The sequence below is a fragment of the Pseudophryne corroboree genome, chromosome 11, assembly GCF_028390025.1.
Source record: "Pseudophryne corroboree isolate aPseCor3 chromosome 11, aPseCor3.hap2, whole genome shotgun sequence".
Lineage (NCBI taxonomy): Eukaryota > Metazoa > Chordata > Amphibia > Anura > Myobatrachidae > Pseudophryne > Pseudophryne corroboree.
In genome coordinates this window covers 350,092,371-350,113,081 of record NC_086454.1, presented here as the reverse complement: position 1 = coordinate 350,113,081, position 20,711 = coordinate 350,092,371, and the positions used below count along the sequence as shown (strand labels likewise).

The following is a 20,711-nucleotide window of genomic DNA, read 5'->3' as shown; positions in this document are numbered from 1 at the left end:
GACTGTGGCTTAGACTGCTTCATTCTTGAGAATGGAGGTTTGCTTGGCTCTGTTTTCTGCACTACATATACAGCAGCATCAGCGTCCTTGTGTAACATTTTGGCTTGAAATCTAGTTATTTCTGCAGATCTACAGTCACTGCCTTTTCTAGTTTTAGGTCTTGCTCTCTCAGCAATCTCTCTCTGAGTCCATTATCAAGTATTCCACAGACAATACGATCTCTAATCAGTGAATCCTTTAAATCACCAAACTCACAGGTTTTACTGAGTGATTGCAGCTCTGTAACATACTGATCAAATCCATCTCCAGACTTCTGATCACATGTGAAAAACTTATATCTTTCATATGTCACATTTTTCCTTGGCACAAAGTAATCTTCAAACTTTTGCATTATAGAAGATAGCACCATATTATGCCCCTCATCAAACTGAAAACTATTATAAATGTCCAGCACATCCTCTCCTATCACATGGAGGAAAATGGATGCCTTCGTTTTGTCAGCCTCTGAATCAGCTCCACATGCAGCAAGATATATATTAAACCTTTGCTTAAATCTTTTCCAGTTTTCAGACAAGTTACCAGACATCAGCATGCCGGTTGGAGGAGCCAGTTTATCCATGGTTACTCACTGTTTGAAGAGAGGAGCACACGGCAGGCTTTGCAGACACTAAGTATCACAGTCACAGACTGCTGCAGGATTCTTTCACACTCTGAGAGCACTAGCAGTCCAAGGTACACTTCTTCTGACACCATGTTTTGTTCATACGTTTGTAAATCCAGTCATCAGGACACAGAGACATGTGAGTTCACTGCTGTGCTGTTTATTCCATCACCAACTACAGGCACGCTGCACACTGGACCACCCACTTCCCAGCATCCCCCTGGTCCTAGGGACCATCACTGAAGATTCAGGCTTACACATATTTGTAAGGGAGTGTCTACAAATATTAAGCATTCTAATACACTAACATCACAAAGATGGCCTCCATCTTGTGTGTGCCTAAGTCTTGTTTGGTGTACAACCTCTAATGCACTCATAAAACTACACAGATATGGGCTTGGGAGGCACTGTACGTCAGTTTATGTGTGGTTCCAAAATTAAAAGATGGCAGACCTCTAGAATACCATTGCATATGCTTCTGCCTATACTTAAAGTGTTTCTTCTACATCAAAATGCCACCTAATGAACACTTCCCCTACAAGGTTCAGTCACTGCTAATTAAAGTGCATCTATCAGCAGCTATTGAAAAGCCTTCGACGCAAAGATTATTTAAAGAGGACTTGTCACGTCTCCGCTAAAAGGACACCTAATCTGACAGAAAATGTGTGCTGTAAGGCATCTAATAACAGGCTGCTATATCATCAGAACGGTGTAAGAAATGTTATATGGATGTGTGATAAGAATAGCCATCAACCAAACCAGTGGCAAGACATCAAATTCAGATCAGAGTACGTTTAAGCAGACATCTAGAACCTGAAAGGAGAACGTGATTTATTAAGTGTTAGAAGAAAAATTCAGTTCAGAAGTAATAATACTGGGACACGCTGTTCAGTTGTAAATAAAATCGTATTTTTTACGAAAACGGCTGTCAATGTTATTCACTGTTAGTCACAGGCCTGACGTGACGGAGAACTGAGTGAAACGCGCACCGTCGGGAATACAAATGGTAAAGTAATCACAATGGCAAACAAACATGCGAGAGATCAACTTAACATTTTTCCGGCCCCATAGCAAAAATGGTGACAGGACCACCAAAAAGCCATCACAATGGGCCTAATTCAGACCGGATCGCTGCTGTGTGTTTTCGCACAGCGGGCGATCAGGTCTGAACTGCGCTGGCGCCGCAGTGTGCCAGCGCATGCCAGAGTTGCTATCAGCATCTCAGCCCAGCGATCGCCTCTGCCTGAATGACAGAGGCGTCCCCTGGCCGGAATGGGGCTGGCCGGCCCCATTGGGCCGTGGTCCGGGCAATGCAGGTGTGCACGGACCGTGCGCGGTGGCTGGCCACGGCGGCTGCGTGACGTCACAAGCAGCCGCTGAGTCCCGGAGAGCGACGAGTAGCTCCCAGCCAGCGCGCATGGGCTGCGCTGGTAGGGACCTACTTTTCAGGTACAAAAGCATTGCCGCCGTGTGATGCTTTGTACCTGTACGGTGGGGGGAGGGCCAAACATGCGGCGCGGATTACTCCCGCATGTCAGGGTGGCTGATCGTATTTTGTACGGCTACGATCAGGTCTGAATTAGGCCAAATATCTGCTCCATCCCAATCAGTAGACAGGCTATTAATGGTATTAGAAGCAATGGGACACATTAGTGAAATTGTAGACATCAATGCCCAGATTTATCAAGCCTTGGAGAGTGATAAATTACATGGTGATAAAATACCAACCAATCAGTTCCTATCATTTTTAAACACAGCCTGTTACATGACAGTTAGGAGCTGATTGGCTGGTATTTTATCACTGTGCAATTTATCACTCTCCAAGGCTTGATAAATCTGAGCCCATGTTTGTTATTCGTACTTTTTTTTTCAAACCAGATAATTACAGGTTGAGTTTCCCATATCCAAAATATTATGAAATCACAATTTTTTTGAGTGCATCGATATCTTTCCTTTCTGATGGTTCAGTGCGCACAAACTTTATTTCATGCACAAAATATTGTATTAAAAAACCTTCAGGCTGTGTGTATATTAAGTGTATATGAAACATAAATGAATTTTGCGTTAAGATTTGGGCCCACCCCGAGATATCTCATTAAGGTATCCAAATATTCCAAAAGACTGAAAAATGTGAAATATAAAATACTTCTGGTCCCAAGCATGCTGGATATGGGAGACTCAGCCTGTACCTGGATTAATATGGTATGGATACATATCAAGTTCGTACTTTAGGCACAGTTTTCCATCACAAGACAGGGCCCCAGAGCAGTCGATGGATTACTCTATGGCTATAGCTCACCCTTGCATGTATGTTGTGATAGCCAAACATAAACATTTACTGGTAGTATAAAAATGTGAATATAAAAACTACTGTATTTTTAAAATAAAGGGACATTGATTATCATAATCTAACCGTATATATATTTCACAAGGTTTCTCAACAGTTCTGCTTCCTTCCACTATATAACGCTCAGTCTGTGGCTTCCTGCTGCCTCCATTCCCCTCCTCACATCATGTCACTGCCCCTGTCACATGCAGCCCTGTCCTCACTGACACATCACTCATCTCCTGATATACTCTGTGCTGCTGGGGACCCTGCTCCTCCCACTTTATAACTCTCAGTCTGTGGCTTCCTGCTGCCTCCATTCCCCTCCTCACATCATGTCACTGCCCCTGTCACATGCAGCCCTGTCCTCACTGACACATCACTCATCTCCTGATATACTCTGTGCTGCTGGGATCCTGCTCCTTCCACTATATAACTCTCAGTCTGTAGCTTCCTGCTGCCTCCATTCCCCTCCTCACATCATGTCACTGCCCCTGTCACATGCAGCCCTGTCCTCACTGACACATCACTCATCTCCTGATATACTCTGTGCTGCTGGGGCATACTTGCCTACTCTCCCGGAATGGCTGAGAGGCTCCCGAAAATCGGGTGACCCTCCCGGCCCCCCAGAAGAGCAGGCAAGTCTCCAGATTCGTGGGGACCCCCCTGCCCGTCCGCCCACTTAGTGTGTAAAGTGGGCGGTCCGGGCAGTTGATGACGCGATTCTTGCTGAATTGCGTCATCATAGCCACGCCCCCTGCAGTGTAATGCCGGTGATCGCGGCATTACAGAGCGGGGGCGTGGCTTAAAAGAGGCATCATCATGACCCCACCCTTGCTCCGCCCTTTCCCCGCCCCGTCCCGCCTCCGGCCCACCCCCTCCACGACGTCGCAGCCTCCCCTGCCCGCCCTCTGAGCTGACCTGGCTGCTCTCTCCCGCAGAGAGCAGCCAAAATGTAGGTAAGTCTGTGCTGGGGACCCTGCTCCACCCACTATATAACGCTCAGTCTGTGGCTTCCTGCTGCCTCCATTCCCCTCCTCACATCATGTCACTGCCCCTGTCACATGCAGCTCTATCCTCACTGACACGTCACTCATCTCCTGATATACTCTGTGCTGCTGGGGACCCTGCTCCTCCCACTATATAACTCTCAGTCTGTGGCTTCCTGCTGCCTCCATTCCCCTCCTCACATCATGTCACTGCCCCTGTCACATGCAGCCCTGTCCTCACTGACACATCACTCATCTCCTGATATACTCTGTGCTGCTGGGATCCTGCTCCTTCCACTATATAACTCTCAGTCTGTAGCTTCCTGCTGCCTCCATTCCCCTCCTCACATCATGTCACTGCCCCTGTCACATGCAGCCCTGTCCTCACTGACACATCACTCATCTCCTGATATACTCTGTGCTGCTGGGGCATACTTGCCTACTCTCCCGGAATGGCCGGGAGGCTCCCGAAAATCGGGTGACCCTCCCGGCCCCCCGGAAGAGCAGGCAAGTCTCCCGATTCGTGGGGACCCCCCTGCCCGTCCGCCCACTTAGTGTGTAAAGTGGGCGGTCCGGGCAGTTGATGACGCGATTCTTGCTGAATTGCGTCATCATAGCCACGCCCCCTGCAGTGTAATGCCGGTGATCGCGGCATTACAGAGCGGGGGCGTGGCTTAAAAGAGGCATCATCATGACCCCACCCTTGCTCCGCCCTTTCTCCACCCCGTTCCGCCTCCGGCCCACCCCCTCCACGACGTCACAGCCTCCCCTGCCCGCCCTCTGAGCTGACCTGGCTGCTCTCTCCCGCAGAGAGCAGCCAAAATGTAGGTAAGTCTGTGCTGGGGACCCTGCTCCACCCACTATATAACTCTCAGTCTGTGGCTTCCTGCTGCCTCCATTCCCCTCCTCACATCATGTCACTGCCCCTGTCACATGCAGCCCTGTCCTCACTGACACATCACTCATCTCCTGATATACTCCGTGCTGCTGGGGACCCTGCTCCACCCACTATATAACTCTCAGTCTGTGGCTTCCTGCTGCCTCCATTCCCCTCCTCACATCATGTCACTGCCCCTGTCACATGCAGCCCTGTCCTCACTGACACATCACTCATCTTCTGATATACTCTGTGCTGCTGGGGACCCTGCTCCTCCCACTATATAACTCTCAGTCTGTGTCTTCCTTCTGCCTCCATTCCCCTTCTCAAATCATGTCACATGCAGCCCTGTACTCACTGACACATCACTCATCTCCTGATATACTCTGTGCTGCTGGGGACCCTGCTCCTCCCACTATATAACTCTGTGTGTGACTTCCTGCTGCCTCCATTCCCCTACTCACATCATGTCACTGCCCCTGTCACATGCAGCCCTGTCCTCACTGACACATCACTCATCTCCTGATATACTCTGTGCTGCTGGGACCCTGCTCCTTCCACTATATAACTCTCAGTCTGTAGCTTCCTGCTGCCTCCATTCCCATCCTCACATCATGTCACTGCTCCTGTCACATGCAGCCCTGTCCTCACTGACACATCACTCATCTCCTGATATACTCTGTGCTGCTGGGGACCCTGCTCCTCCCACTATATAACTCTCAGTCTGTGGCTTCCTGCTGCCTCCATTCCCCTCCTCACATCATGTCACTGCTCCTGTCACATGCAGCCCTGTCCTCTCTGACACATCACTCATCTCCTGATATACTCTGTGCTGCTGGGGACCCTGCTCCTCCCACTATATAACTCTCAATCTGTGGCTTCCTGCTGCCTCCATTCATCTCCTCACATCATGTCACTGCCCCTGACACATGCAGCCCTGTCCTCACTGACCCATCACTCATCTCCTGATATACTCTGTGCTGCTGGGGACCCTGCTCCTCCCACTATATAACTCTCAGTCTGTGGCTTCCTGCTGCCTCCATTCCCCTCCTCACATCATGTCACTGCCCCTGTCACATGCAGCCCTGTCCTCACTGACACATCACTCATCTCCTGAAAAATTCTGTGCTGCTGGGGACCCTGCTCCTCCCACTATATAACTCTCAGTCTGTGGCTTCCTGCTGCCTCCATTCCCCTCCTCACATCATGTCACTGCTCCTGTCACATGCAGCCCTGTCTTCACTGACACATCACTCATCTCCTGCTATACTCTGTGCTGCTGGGGACCCTGCTCCTCCCACTATATAACTCTCAGTCTGTGGCTTCCTGCTGCCTCCATTAACCTCCTCACATCATGTCACTGCCCCTATCACATGCAGCCCTGTCCTCACTGACACATCACTCATCTCCTGATATACTCTGTGCTGCTGGGATCCTGCTCCTTCCACTATATAACTCTCAGTCTGTAGCTTCCTGCTGCCTCCATTCCCCTCCTCACATCATGTCACTGCCCCTGTCACATGCAGCCCTGTCCTCACTGACACATCACTCATCTCCTGATATACTCTGTGCTGCAGGGATCCTGCTCCTTCCACTATATAACTCTCAGTCTGTGTCTTCCTGCTGCCTCCATTCCCCTCCTCACATCATGTCACTGCCCCTATCACATGCAGCCCTGTCCTCACTGACACATCACTCATCTCCTGATATACTCTGTGCTGCTGGGTGCCCTGCTCCTTCCACTATATAACTCTCAGTCTGTGGCTTCCTGCCTCCATTCCCCTCCTCACATCATGTCACTGCCCCTGTCACGTGCAGCCCTGTCCTCACTGACACATCACTCATCTCCTGATATACTCTGTGCTGCTGGGGGACCCTGCTCCTCCCACTATATAACTCTCAGTCTGTGGCTTCCTGCTGCCTCCATTCCCCTCCTCATATCATGTCACTGCCCCTGTCACATGCAGCCCTGTACTCACTGACACATCACTCATCTCCTGATATACTCTGTGCTGCTGGGGACCCTGCTCCTCCCACTATATAACTCTCAGTCTGTGGCTTCCTGCTGCCTCCATACCCCTCCTCACATCATGTCACTGCCCCTGTCACATGCAGCCCTGTCCTCACTGACACATCACTCATCTCCTTATCAGGGCCGGCAACAGAAATTTTGGGGCCCTGTACACTGATATCTCTGCGGGCCCCCCACCCCCCCACTCCCCACCATCCGCACCCCCAGGAAACAGGACAGGGACCCATATTATCCACAGGACACGCACATGCATGCAGATGCATCCATGTGCAGAATGCATATGCATGCATAATGTGCCTGCCTGCCTGCATCCCGCCCCAAACTAATCCTAAAGCCCTAACCCAAACCCAAATCCCATTTCCTATACATAAACATGTATTATGATTTATGAAATGCAAAAGCCTTACCCTGCTTGCTGCTGCAGCAACACACTGACACAGCCGCACTAATTCACCAGGCTCGCCTCCCCATTTCCCACAGGCCGCAGTACTCTGTCTGTCCTGTCCTGGCAGCTCCTGCTGTGCGCTCCGTGCCTCAGTCCGGCTCCTCACTCACACAGCAGAGAGAGACAGGGAGGCAGCGTGCGGTGAGGACGCTGGAGGGGCGGTCCTGGCTGGGGACTGGCTGGCAGGATAACAGGTGACCTGTGTGGCCGAGCTTCCTGGCTGGGGACTGGTTGGCAGGATAACAGGTGACCTGGGGGCACTGATGGGTGAACAGGGCACTGAGGGGTGAGCAGCACACAGGATTCGGGAGAGAAGGAGGGGGGGGCGCACGCACGCAAATACACATCAATCACAGGGCACTGAGGGGTTGAACAGCACACGGGACTCGGGGGGGGGGGCGCACGCAAACAAACACACACTTAAATCACAGCGCAGCGGCCGGACCGCGAATCCGCGTTGCCGGGAGCAAACTGTTTTTTTTTGACAGTTGTGATGAACTGCAGCTGCTGCTGCCCGCTGCCTGGACCTTGGGGCCCCTAACAACGGCGGGGCCCGGGACGGGTGTCCCCTTTGACCCCCCCTGTCGCCGGGCCTGCTCCTTATATACTCTGTGCTGCTGTGGACCCTGCTCCTCCCACTATATAACTCTCAGTCTGTGGCTTCCTGCTGCCTCCATTCTCCTCCTCACATCATGTCATTGCCCCTGTCACATGCAGCCCTGTCCTCACTGACACATCACTCATCTCCTGATATACTCTGTGCTGCTGGGGACCCTGCTCCTCCCACTATATAACTCTCAGTCTGTGGCTTCCTGCTGCTTCCATTCCCCTCCTCACATCATGTCACTGCCCCTGTCACATGCAGCCCTGTCCTCACTGACACATCACTCATCTCCTGATATACTCTGTACTGCTGGGCACCCTGCTCTTCCCACTATATAACTCTCAGTCTGTGGCTTCCTGCTGCCTCCATACCCCTCCTCACATCATGTCACTGCTCCTGTCACATGCATCCCTGTCCTCACTGACACATCACTCATCTCCTGATATACTCTGTGCTGCTGGGGACCCTGCTCCTCCCACTATATAACTCTCAGTCTGTGGCTTCCTGCTGCCTCCATTCCCCTTCTCACATCATGTCACTGCCCCTGTCACATGCAGCCCTGTCCTCACTGTCACATCCCTCATCTCCTGATATACTCTGTGCTGCTGGAGACACTGCTCCTCCCACTATATAACTCTCAGTCTGTGGCTTCCTGCTGCCTCCATTCCCCTTCTCACATCATGTCACTGCCCCTGTCACATGCAGCCCTGTCCTCACTGACACATCACTCATCTCCTGATATACTCTGTACTGCTGGGCACCCTGCTCTTCCCACTATATAACTCTCAGTCTGTGGCTTCCTGCTGCGTCCATTCCCCTCCTCACATCATGTCACTGCCCCTGTCACATGCAGCCCTGTCCTTACTTGAACATCACTCATCTCCTGATATACTTTGTGCTGCTGGGGACACTGCTCCTCCCACTATATAACTCTCAGTCTGCGGCTTCCTGCTGTCTCCATTCCCCTCCTCACATCATGTCACTGCCCCTATCACATGCAGCCCTGTCCTCACTGACACATCACTCATCTCCTGATATACTCTGTGCTGCTGGGGACCCTGCTCCTCCCACTATATAACTCTCAGTCTGTGGCTTCCTGCTGCCTCCATTCCCCTCCTCACATCATGTCACTGCCCCTGTCACATGCAGCCCTGTCCTCACTGACACATCACTCATCTCCTGATATACTCTGTGCTGCTGGGGACCCTGCTCCTCCCACTATATAACTCTCAGCCTGTAGCTTCCTGCTGCCTCCATTCCCCTCTGTCACTTCTGAGATTGCATACTTTCCTGCTCTTACATATACGATCAGGAACACGTCATCATATTTTCAGCTGCAGTCCCAGTGACACACAGCAGATGAGTGAGAGGAAGGATGGAAAAAGGAAAAGTGATTCATGAATGTGGCTAGAGATAATGACCATGACAAGGGGCCATTATTTGCGGGTCGTCCCCCCCTTGGTGTTTTGGGCAGCACCTGCAAATAAGTATCCCCCGAATGCATGCAGCCGGGGACCTCTTATTACACACTGCAGTCGCTGTCCCTGCTGGTGTATTTTTAATATATTCGGGCGAATCATAATTTATTGGCGTGAGTAGCGGGGATATGGAAATTATAATGATCAGGTCTAGGACCGATGGTTAATAGCTGTGCCCCTCAGTGTGGTGATTGGGGAGAGGGTCTGGATAGACGAGGACTTCAGGCGTGAGGCATTGCCGCAAGCGCGTCATTCTGCTTTAATGGTAGTGATAATGCACGTCAGTACCATTTGGCAGACACACAGATGTGTTGTCACACCCGTCCGGCACGATTCCCATGCGGTGCACTTTTTTTCCAACTTTGCATCTTAGCTCGCATAGAGGGGGAATTCAATTACCGTGGCAAAATGTACCACGGGTGAAAACGCTAGGTAGCCTCGGCTGTTATAGCCTGAGGCCCCCCCTCCCCCTCTTTTCAACTGCACTCCTGATTTCCCCAGATAGCCTTGTCAACGCACATTAAATTAACTTTTTAACCGGCGTTAATGGGTTACCGATTCATGCGCTATCAGAGACACGTCCTGAGGAAGGTGAAAATAAATCCCCAATAACTCCTGGCTTCCAGGCTAATTGGATCGCTACATGGGATCAAGTAGCCCGCGGTAATTTACAGCTGCTAATTAAATTCTGCTCATAGGGCCTAATTCAGAGTTGATCGCAGCAGCAAATTTGTTGGCAGTTGGGCAAAACCATGTGCACTGCAGGTGGGGCAGATGTAACATGTGCAGAGAGAGTTAGATTTGGGTGGGGTGTGTTCAAACTGAAATCTAATTTGCAGTGTAAAAATAAAGCAGCCAGTATTTACCCTGCACAGAAACAATATAACCCACCCAAATCTAAGTCTCTGCATATGTTATATCTGCCCCACCTGCACTGCACATGATTTTGCCCAACTGCTAACAAATTTGCTGCTGTGATCAACTCAGAATTACCCCCATAGGGGTAAATTTACTAAGGTGGGAGATTTTTAGAACTGGTGATGTTGCCCATAGCAACCAATCAGATTATATGTATTATCTGCTAGAAGCAGCTAGATAAATGGTAAGTAGAATCTGATTGGTTGCCATGGGCAACATCACCAGTTCTAAAAATCTCCCACCTTAGTAAATTTACCCCCTAGTGTATTAGGGACTTAATGTTAGTATTTTTGCTGCAAAGCAATTGGTATAAAGCAGAGGTTCTCAAACTCGGTCCTCGGGAGCCCACACAGTGCATGTTTTGCAGGTAACCCAGCAGGTGCACAGGTGTATTAATTACTCACTGACACATTTTAAAAGGTCCACAGGTGGAGCTAATTATTTCACTTGCGATTCTGTGAGGAGACCTGCAAAACATGCACTGTGTGGGGTCCTGAGGACCGAGTTTGAGAACCTCTGGTATAAAGCATACTTACCTACATTGTATTTCTCCTCTCCAGGAGAAGCCCGGAGAGGAGACGCTGCAGGTGTCTTCGGGGGGCGGGGCCGGACTGTGACATCACTAAGCCCCCCCCATCGGGAAATGCCGCGATTTGCGGGTCCGCGGGAAGGGGCGGGGCTAAAATGACGAGATTTGCATCATTTTAACCTCTTCTCCACCCGACGGACACGCGAATGTGGGAGGTTATCTCTCCATCCTGCCCGCATCACTAGGGTGCGAGCAAGATGCGGGAGACCTGCCCACTCTTCCGGGGGTGCGGGGGGGCTACCCCAAAAAACGGGAGCCTCCGGCAGCTTCCGGGAGAGTAGGTAAGTATGGTATAAACTTAAAGTCGCAGGTTAAGCATTACTACGCGTGGTGCAGGTCACTCGTATCGGACCTGACATTTACCTTTGTACGCATTTTCCTCCATTTTACATTATATTTCACGTATAGTATGTACTTTGCTCTTATGATGTGTTTTTCGTGGCTAAGTCTGTCCACTGTGGACTCAATCTTAATCTTAATCACCTGTACTTTGGGGATACTCTAACGCATCCGGAATGCGTTGAATAATCCAGCGCAGGATATCCTTGCTCCTCGGATGGCAATAAGACTTGTCTATTATTTTTTTGCATGCAGACCATAGTTTTCATAACACCCACAGGCAGAAGCGTTTCTTGGTGCGGGCAAGCAGTGCCTGCGCCCGGGGCGCTGCAGCCGCAGTCACCCCGCAGGCGCCCGCCGCCTACCCGCACCCCGCTCCCCGACTGCAGCAGGCGCCGTGGGCTGTGTGGACGCCCGCTGCAGCCGGTTCCATCGTCAGACACTAGAGGTCATAATTGACCTCTAGTGTCTGTGCTGCGCTGCTATGGGAGAGATGTCATGACGTCTCTCCCATAAAGAGGAGTCGCAGGAGGCCAGACAGAGCAGCAGCGGTCGGGAGCAGGAGCGGGGCTGGTAAGTATTGTTGCTTGTTTATTTTTTGTGTTTGTAAGTGGCTACTAGGGGGCACAGCTATTGGGGGCACAGCTATTGGGGGCACAGCTACAGGGGGCACAGCGACAAGGGGCACAGTGACAGGGACAAATCTACTGCTGGGGGCATAGCTACTGGGGGCACAGCTACAGGTGGCCCAGCTACTGGGGGGCACAACTACTGGGGACATAACTAAAGGGGGCAGAAATGGTCACGCTTGTGACCAGACAGTTTTGTTTTATCAGTTTATGGCACCTTATTCCAAAGTATTTCTGTAACACCACAGGGTGGTCAGGTATAGCTAAGTGGTTGGAAGACGTATCACAGATGATCCGTGGCTATGTGACAGTCCCTTTCCCTAAGATGTTTTCCCTCTGTACCTTGTTCTTTTTACCTTGCTCAGAGAGGTAGGATAGATTGATATGCAACAGTAATGTACTAACAGCAATTCTAACAGGATGTTTACTTTATTGAGCTGCAAAGAACTCTGGATTAAAGATGGTGATCATTTATTTAGTAAATTTGGACAATCACAATTATAACGGTGCATTAACAGCTACAGATACAGCTCACAATACACTGGAACATTCAATAATTTAATGGGTCGATCAATCTAATCACAGATATGTGCATATTCCAAGAAAAAGAAAATAACAATGAGAACAATGAAGAAAGTGATTAAGAATATGGATCAATGGCAATTACTACTTTTCTAGCTATCCCTAAAAATAATGTCTTAATCTTCACAAGCAAGTTTACGTTGGAGCTCTTAGATCCGACAGTGCCACAGTATTGCAATGAGGGGGAATGGTGTTACTTTTTTTTGTTGCTCAAGGGATGGAGATCCTACAAACATCACAGTGTTGCAATGGGGTAATGGCACTTATAAACAATGTCAATCCTGAGTTTTATCAGTAGAAATGTCACTGTGTTTCAGCATGCAAAAAGGATGTAATTAACAAAGATATCTTAGGATCTTTACAACGCAGCTTCCTCTGCAGTAATTATTCATTGGACAAACAACTCAGTCTTTACTCCTTAAAGCAACTCAATGTCTCTCTCAAGCTCTTCTTACAAATTATGTCTCCGTCCTGGTCACTGTATTCAAGCAGGGTCTAGTCTGTGGGATGTTCTATTAAGGGCCTAGTTACACCCCTTCTCTCCATGCGCTGGTGAGCAGTATGTGTGACAAATGGCTTATTGGGCCTAGCACTCGCCCTCTTGCAGTTCCCAACACAAACAATCTCTGTGTACTAACCTCTCCAGCTGTCTGGCTGGACCTCTCGCACCAGTTTTCAGCTTCACAAAATGGCTGTAGGGTCCGTGCCTTTCCATAGACCAGGCGGTGTCCGGTACCCACCTGCTTTCCCGGTTCTCTGTATTCCCAAAAGCACTCCGCTGCTTCAGCTCTACAGCACTGCTCTCCACTTTTCTGTGTGACCACCTGGTTTGCTCAATCTCCGCTTGTCCCACTCCTATAATGGCTTTTCTCCAACTCCTCCTTCTTCTTCCCACAAGGCTCCACTTGCTCTCTCCCTCTCAGCAGTATATAGTGCGGAAGAAGAATATAGAAGAGGATGGGGGTGCAGTGTATATAGGGGCAGTATATGGTGTGGGTGCAGTATACACGGGGGGGGGGGGTGCATGTCCCAAACGAAGCTCCATCGGGCGCCCTCCAGTGTCCGGTGGCGGCACCACAGGGAGGACTATATTGAAAAAAATCTGTATCTCTTTCTCCGCCATCCCTATCTGCCCCTACCCCTCCACTCTCTCCCCAGTCCCTATCGACCCCAACTCCTCCCACCTTTCTCTCCCCCAGTCCTTATCTGCCCCTACACCCTTCTCTCTCCCGAGTCCCTATCTGCCCCTGTCCCCGCTCTCTCTCCTCAGCCCCCCTTCTCCGTATACAGCAAGTGTGAAACAGTCCAATCAGTTTTATTAATATTAGCAGCAGCAGGTTAGGAGGCTGAAACATCTCTCTGCAGTATCACTTTCACCTGCGAGCCATTTGGTCTGTGTGGCGGCCTCTAGTGGCAGATAACAGAGGTGAAGAGCAGCCTTTAGCCTTTTATTATGTAGTATTGCTCTTTACATCATTTATGAGAAGAGATGTACTAATTTGCTGTGATGAACAGGTCTCTGGGGGATACTTATATTCCAACACTGACAGTATATACTGCAATAAAGGAAACATATTAACCACTTAATCACAGGAAAAAAAACACTTATGGGGCATCAGCATCATTGCTGTGTAAGCCAATGAACACTAAATCTAAAACCACTAGTGAATTCTTTATTATCCCTACCCACGGAGATAATCATAAGTCATAAACATCTTCTTTGAATTATTCTAATAATTTCTATAGTCCAAACTCTGGAGTGTACTGCAGTACGACAGGAGAGGCTCTGCCTACCTGGACTACATCTTCTTTTTATGGAATGTGAGCTGCACTTTTTATCATTGCGGTGCAAAGTACCAGCGATAAAATCTAAGTTCCACCTTCGGTTTATTATCCGGCACTATGAAAGTGGGGTAGTCGCACCAAGCAACGAATCTACAGTCACTTCAAACACTTGGCTCAATAAATGTCAGAAGCTGATAATTTCCTTCACCACTGAATCTTTCTCCAAGCCTTGATACATCTCCCTCTATGTATCAGTGCTTTAGCGATTAACCGGCGAGTGCAAAAGCCGGCATCTTAATCGCTCATGTGACATTATCCTAAGGCAGCAGCAAAATATGTTTTGAGATCTTATTATCAATTGGCACCTGGCTGCATAATAATAAAAATGGCTTCACCTTTAAATTACATAGCCCGAAACGGTCTCCAGGTCAGGAAGGTAATAAACATTGCGCAAAGGATTATAGCAACGAACACTTGCAGGTAACAAGGACGAGACTGAAAATGACGTCAAACGAAACGCAGAATCTGAAACTCTTATTTAAAGTCTATGGGCCTCATTCAGGTTGGATCGGAAATCGCGGTCCAACCGCAGTTTTTCTGATGGCCCCCACTGCGCATGCAGCAGGTCCCATCCTACGCATATGTGTGCACAGTTACCTCTAATGGCTAGTGGGGCGGGTGGGGGAGGGCGGCGGTCTGTTGCGGGGGCGGCGCATGATAAACAGGGTGTGGTGGCGCAAAGGGGAGCATGTAGTCCGGGTTTTTTGGGTGGTTGAGTCTCATCTATTCAAAGTATTGCAAATTCTGCTAAAAAGCAGAATCTGCAGTCCTTACCGAATAAGGTCCTATGTGTATTGGTCAACTATCTATAGGGGAATCAGATATAGGTAAGGCTGCACAGAGAAAGATCGGGCCCCGATACCTCAAGTTCTTGGGCCCCTATATAACCCTGAGGGAACGTATCACTTTCTTGAGGTTAGGAAGGGTAATGTTTGTGCAAGATACTGATGGTTGCCCACACATAGTCCTCCTCCGTCACGTCACTGCCCATCTGCTTAATCATTCTACAAAGCAACAGTGTGTGGGAAACGCGAGCGCTAACGCCATCTGATAATGGCGACAGCTATTGTACCCTTTCGGCCACATTTCGCAAATGCCACCAGGAGAAGGATCCTTGGGATTCCTCCTCAGTAAAGACTGCTGGCACATGTGCAGTTTGATGACCGGGTCCCAAACCCAGACATAAAGTAATGCGATCGCATTAGCCCCCGTCGGAACCTTTCGCTGCATGTGATTTTTGATAAATGCTGGGACCTTTAATTAATTAATAAATATTAATTAATTAAAATTTATAAATATACTCCTAAGTGCGTTAGTTGGCAACATACAAAGTTTACAAAAAGAAGATCACTGGGGCCCACCCAGAATACAGAGCCGTATCAAATACATAAAAACCCACGTGGTCGGTGGTGATCTTTAAGGGAAAAATCAGAATTTTAAAAATGTACGACAACTTGCACAATTATCTCATTCCACACTTTCTGATTGCAAATTTAATTAGTACAATTAGCACAAGAAAACAAAATATATTTATTTTCTACCTTCCGTGCAGATATCACATTATCCCAGCCAAATCCAACAGCAGCAAACCGTCATGTGTCTGAAAAATGAAGAGCGCGCCGTGGACGTTAGTTTTCTATTGATATTTACTTCTGTTTTCTTTTTTTTCTTTTCTGTTTTTTTTAATGATGTGATGTGAAATGAACTGGCATTTCTCAGCATCACCCTTGGCTTTCTGTCAACTATTGGTTCGTCTCAGTCAATCAGTGCCACAACCGCCGCGCCGAGCTGCCACTCACCAGTAGGGGGCACTGCAGTGATTTGCTCTTAAGGCACAAAAAAGGAAAAGTAGTTGATTAAAACAGTTTATTAGCCAAGAAAAAGAAAAAAAAAAGGCCAAGTAAATTAGCCAAGAGAAGGTGCAAAACACGATTTGGAAAACTTTAAAGTGTTTAAGAAACAGGGACTTCCTTTGGCAATAAAGGAATTATTTTTTTTGTTTCATCAAATTTTTAACATGAGAAAGAGGGGGTTATAATAGACATTATAGGGAATCGGTGTTGTCACGAAATGAGATGTCTCAGATATGCAGCGCGTTTTTATAGAACCTTTTCATCTGTCCTTTGTAAAATGATCACAAGCTGAGAAGAAGTTGATTAATTGATGTAGAAAAGGGAAGGAGAAAAAAAAAAGACAGTATGTAAAATTGCTACAAGGGTATGATAACAGTATATAATCTCATCAGCACCTCTCTACACCCCCAATTCTCACCTGCATCTATATCAGTAGGAGGCACGGGAAAGGTGTAATTGTTTGGGGGGGGGGGGGGAGAAAAGAATATTCAATTGGTCATTTATTTCATCCTTTTTCTATCCGGAGAGTATTATGTTAATTAATTAGAATTAATAATTTACTTTCAACTTCATTTGTTTTATAAAACTGTAAAGTAAAGGGTATTTGGGTGACTCGGATGATACATGTGCATCTGCGTTTCGGTGACCCTTGTGCTTTGAAGTAAAAGGTGCACTTGTCCTTTTTTGTTCTTTCTCTTCTCTCTTTGCCCCAGATCTCTCATGTTGTATGTAATGGGTTTCCCTAAATCACAGTCTCTAACTTGGTGCTGCGGAAGATTGGGGACAAGTGGCCCTGCAAGTGCAGGCGTAGGGAACAGGGGGTGGCACAAACGCATATAGAACACGTTACAGAGCTGAGCACCTCAATGTAATATCCATCTCTCTAGTTTTATATGTGGAATAGAGATTTTCTGTAATCCTGGTCTCATAGGCACTCTTCCTCTCCAGCCCCCAATGGCGTTCGGCTACACAGGCCTGGCAAAGAGGTGCATCCACACCCCACACCCCCTTCCCCCCCAACATGAAGTGACCACACCCCCATTGCAGCGTAGTGGAATCCACATAAGTCCAATCTTCAGAAATTGGTGGGTCCACACCCGCATGCTTTGACACTGCCACCTAATGTACCACAGCCTGAAATTTGAGGTGTCGTCCCTGGGCATCCATGCTCTCTACGTGACTATTACAGACGGAGTACTTGGAACTCTGCTGAATATGTAGCAACTAGGTAGTTCCTGTACTCATGAGTGAAGCTGCAGCCAGTATGAATGACCGCAGCAACTCGTGCTCTACCCCTGACTCCGTTACCCCTCTTAGTGGTCGGATGGTGCCTGCGGTGCTAAATTTCTTGTGTCCACGGCAGCCGCGTTTGAATGGGTGAATTAGGTCCGCCCAAACTCTGATGCCACCCGGTCTTCTAAGGTGACAAGGCACCACCCGAGACTGCGAGTGGGTAAGGGGAACCCTAACTAACCCTGTAACGCCAATGCATGAGTGATAATGAGAACAACAATGCTCTTAGATGTTATAAGCAAATAAACAGTGAGAGCAACAATGCTCAGGGATGTTAAAGATATAAATATAAATAAAGAACTGTTAGCGTGGACACTCCACGAAAAACCTGAAGACTGGCTGGCAAGATCTGGTCAAGAATCGATCAGTCAAAGTCTCCAGGTCACAGCACAACAGAAACGTAATAACGATGCGGCCTCTGACGCAGAATGCGGCAGAGCTGCAGACTCACGATACCACAACGGAATGACACAGGGGGGTTCCAAGGACTAGCCGACAGAGCTGGAAACTGAACAGGACTCTTGACTGGACACAATCCAAACAGAAACCAGGACCAGGGCACCAGGAGTTCAGACTGGAACCAGGAATTACAGACAAGGACCAGTAACAGCTGGCAGGGACCAGGAACAGCTGGCAGGGACCAGGAACAGCTGACAGAGACCAGGAACAGCTGACAGAGACCAGGAACAGGTTTACAGGCAGCTAACCAGGAACATACAGGTACAAAACCCTACTTCTATCTAGAGATGAGCGCCTGAAATTTTTCGGGTTTTGTGTTTTGGTTTTGGGTTCGGTTCCGCGGCCGTGTTTTGGGTTCGAACGCGTTTTGGCAAAACCTCACCGAATTTTTTTTGTCGGATTCGGGTGTGTTTTGGATTCGGGTGTTTTTTTAAAAAAACACTAAAAAACAGCTTAAATCATAGAATTTGGGGGTCATTTTGATCCCAAAGTATTATTAACCTCAAAAACCATAATTTACACTCATTTTCAGTCTATTCAGAATACCTCACACCTCACAATATTATTTTTAGTCCTAAAATTTGCACCGAGGTCGCTGTGTGAGTAAGATAAGCGACCCTAGTGGCCGACACAAACACCGGGCCCATCTAGGAGTGGCACTGCAGTGTCACGCAGGATGTCCCTTCCAAAAAACCCTCCCCAAACAGCACATGACGCAAAGAAAAAAAGAGGCGCAATGAGGTAGCTGTGTGAGTAAGATTAGCGACCCTAGTGGCCGACACAAACACCGGGCCCATCTAGGAGTGGCACTGCAGTGTCACGCAGGATGGCCCTTCCAAAAAACCCTCCCCAAACAGCACATGACGCAAAGAAAAAAAGAGGCGCAATGAGGTAGCTGTGTGAGTAAGATTAGCGACCCTAGTGGCCGACACAAACACCGGGCCCATCTAGGAGTGGCACTGCAGTGTCACGCAGGATGTCCCTTCCAAAAAACCCTCCCCAAACAGCACATGACGCAAAGAAAAAAAGAGGCGCAATGAGGTAGCTGTGTGAGTAAGATTAGCGACCCTAGTGGCCGACACAAACACCGGGCCCATCTAGGAGTGGCACTGCAGTGTCACGCAGGATGTCCCTTCCAAAAAACCCTCCCCAAACAGCACATGACGCAAAGAAAAAAAGAGGCGCAATGAGGTAGCTGACTGTGTGAGTAAGATTAGCGACCCTAGTGGCCGACACAAACACCGGGCCCATCTAGGAGTGGCACTGCAGTGTCACGCAGGATGTCCCTTCCAAAAAACCCTCCCCAAACAGCACATGACGCAAAGAAAAAAAGAGGCGCAATGAGGTAGCTGTGTGAGTAAGATTAGCGACCCTAGTGGCCGACACAAACACCGGGCCCATTTAGGAGTGGCACTGCAGTGTCACGCAGGATGTCCCTTCCAAAAAACCCTCCCCAATCAGCACATGATGCAAAGAAAAAGAAAAGAAAAAAGAGGTGCAAGATGGAATTGTCCTTGGGCCCTCCCACCCACCCTTATGTTGTATAAACAAAACAGGACATGCACACTTTAACCAACCCATCATTTCAGTGACAGGGTCTGCCACACGACTGTGACTGATATGACGGGTTGGTTTGGACCCCCCCAAAAAAGAAGCAATTAATCTCTCCTTGCACAAACTGGCTCTACAGAGGCAAGATGTCCACCTCATCATCACCCTCCGATATATCACCGTGTACATCCCCCTCCTCACAGATTATCAATTCGTCCCCACTGGAATCCACCATCTCAGCTCCCTGTGTACTTTGTGGAGGCAATTGCTGCTGGTCAATGTCTCCGCGGAGGAATTGATTATAATTCATTTTAATGAACATCATCTTCTCCACATTTTCTGGATGTAACCTCGTACGCCGATTGCTGACAAGGTGAGCGGCGGCACTAAACACTCTTTCGGAGTACACACTTGTGGGTGGGCAACTTAGGTAGAATAAAGCCAGTTTGTGCAAGGGCCTCCAAATTGCCTCTTTTTCCTGCCAGTATAAGTACGGACTGTGTGACGTGCCTACTTGGATGCGGTCACTCATATAATCCTCCACCATTCTATCAATGTTGAGAGAATCATATGCAGTGACAGTAGACGACATGTCCGTAATCGTTGTCAGGTCCTTCAGTCCGGACCAGATGTCAGCATCAGCAGTCGCTCCAGACTGCCCTGCATCACCGCCAGCGGGTGGGCTCGGAATTCTGAGCCTTTTCCTCGCACCCCCAGTTGCGGGAGAATGTGAAGGAGGAGATGTTGACAGGTCGCGTTCCGCTTGACTTGACAATTTTGTCACCAGCAGGTCTTTCAACCCCAGCAGACTTGTGTCTGCCGGAAAGAGAGATCCAAGGTAGGCTTTAAATCTAGGATCGAGCACGGTGGCCAAAATGTAGTGCTCTGATTTCAACAGATTGACCACCCGTGAATCCTTGTTAAGCGAATTAAGGGCTCCATCCACAAGTCCCACATGCCTAGCGGAATCGCTCCGTGTTAGCTCCTCCTTCAATGTCTCCAGCTTCTTCTGCAAAAGCCTGATGAGGGGAATGACCTGACTCAGGCTGGCAGTGTCTGAACTGACTTCACGTGTGGCAAGTTCAAAGGGCATCAGAACCTTGCACAACGTTGAAATCATTCTCCACTGCGCTTGAGACAGGTGCATTCCACCTACTATATCGTGCTCAATTGTATAGGCTTGAATGGCCTTTTGCTGCTCCTCCAACCTCTGAAGCATATAGAGGGTTGAATTCCACCTC

The 20,711-nt window shown here is 48.7% G+C and overlaps 1 protein-coding gene across 1 annotated transcript in view; it reads right to left on the bottom strand.

Annotated features, from left to right (window-relative positions):
* Nucleotides 1–1,444: 1,444 nt before the first annotated feature.
* LOC134968791 (glucose-6-phosphate isomerase-like) overlaps nucleotides 1,445–20,711 on the bottom strand; it is a gene marked incomplete at its 5' end in the record, with an annotated part of 98,257 nt that continues 78,990 nt past the window's right edge. Inside the window, one exon of the mRNA XM_063944274.1 lies at nucleotides 1,445–1,474. Coding sequence (XP_063800344.1) covers nucleotides 1,445–1,474 — 30 coding nt within the window. The remainder of the gene's footprint in view (nucleotides 1,475–20,711) is intronic.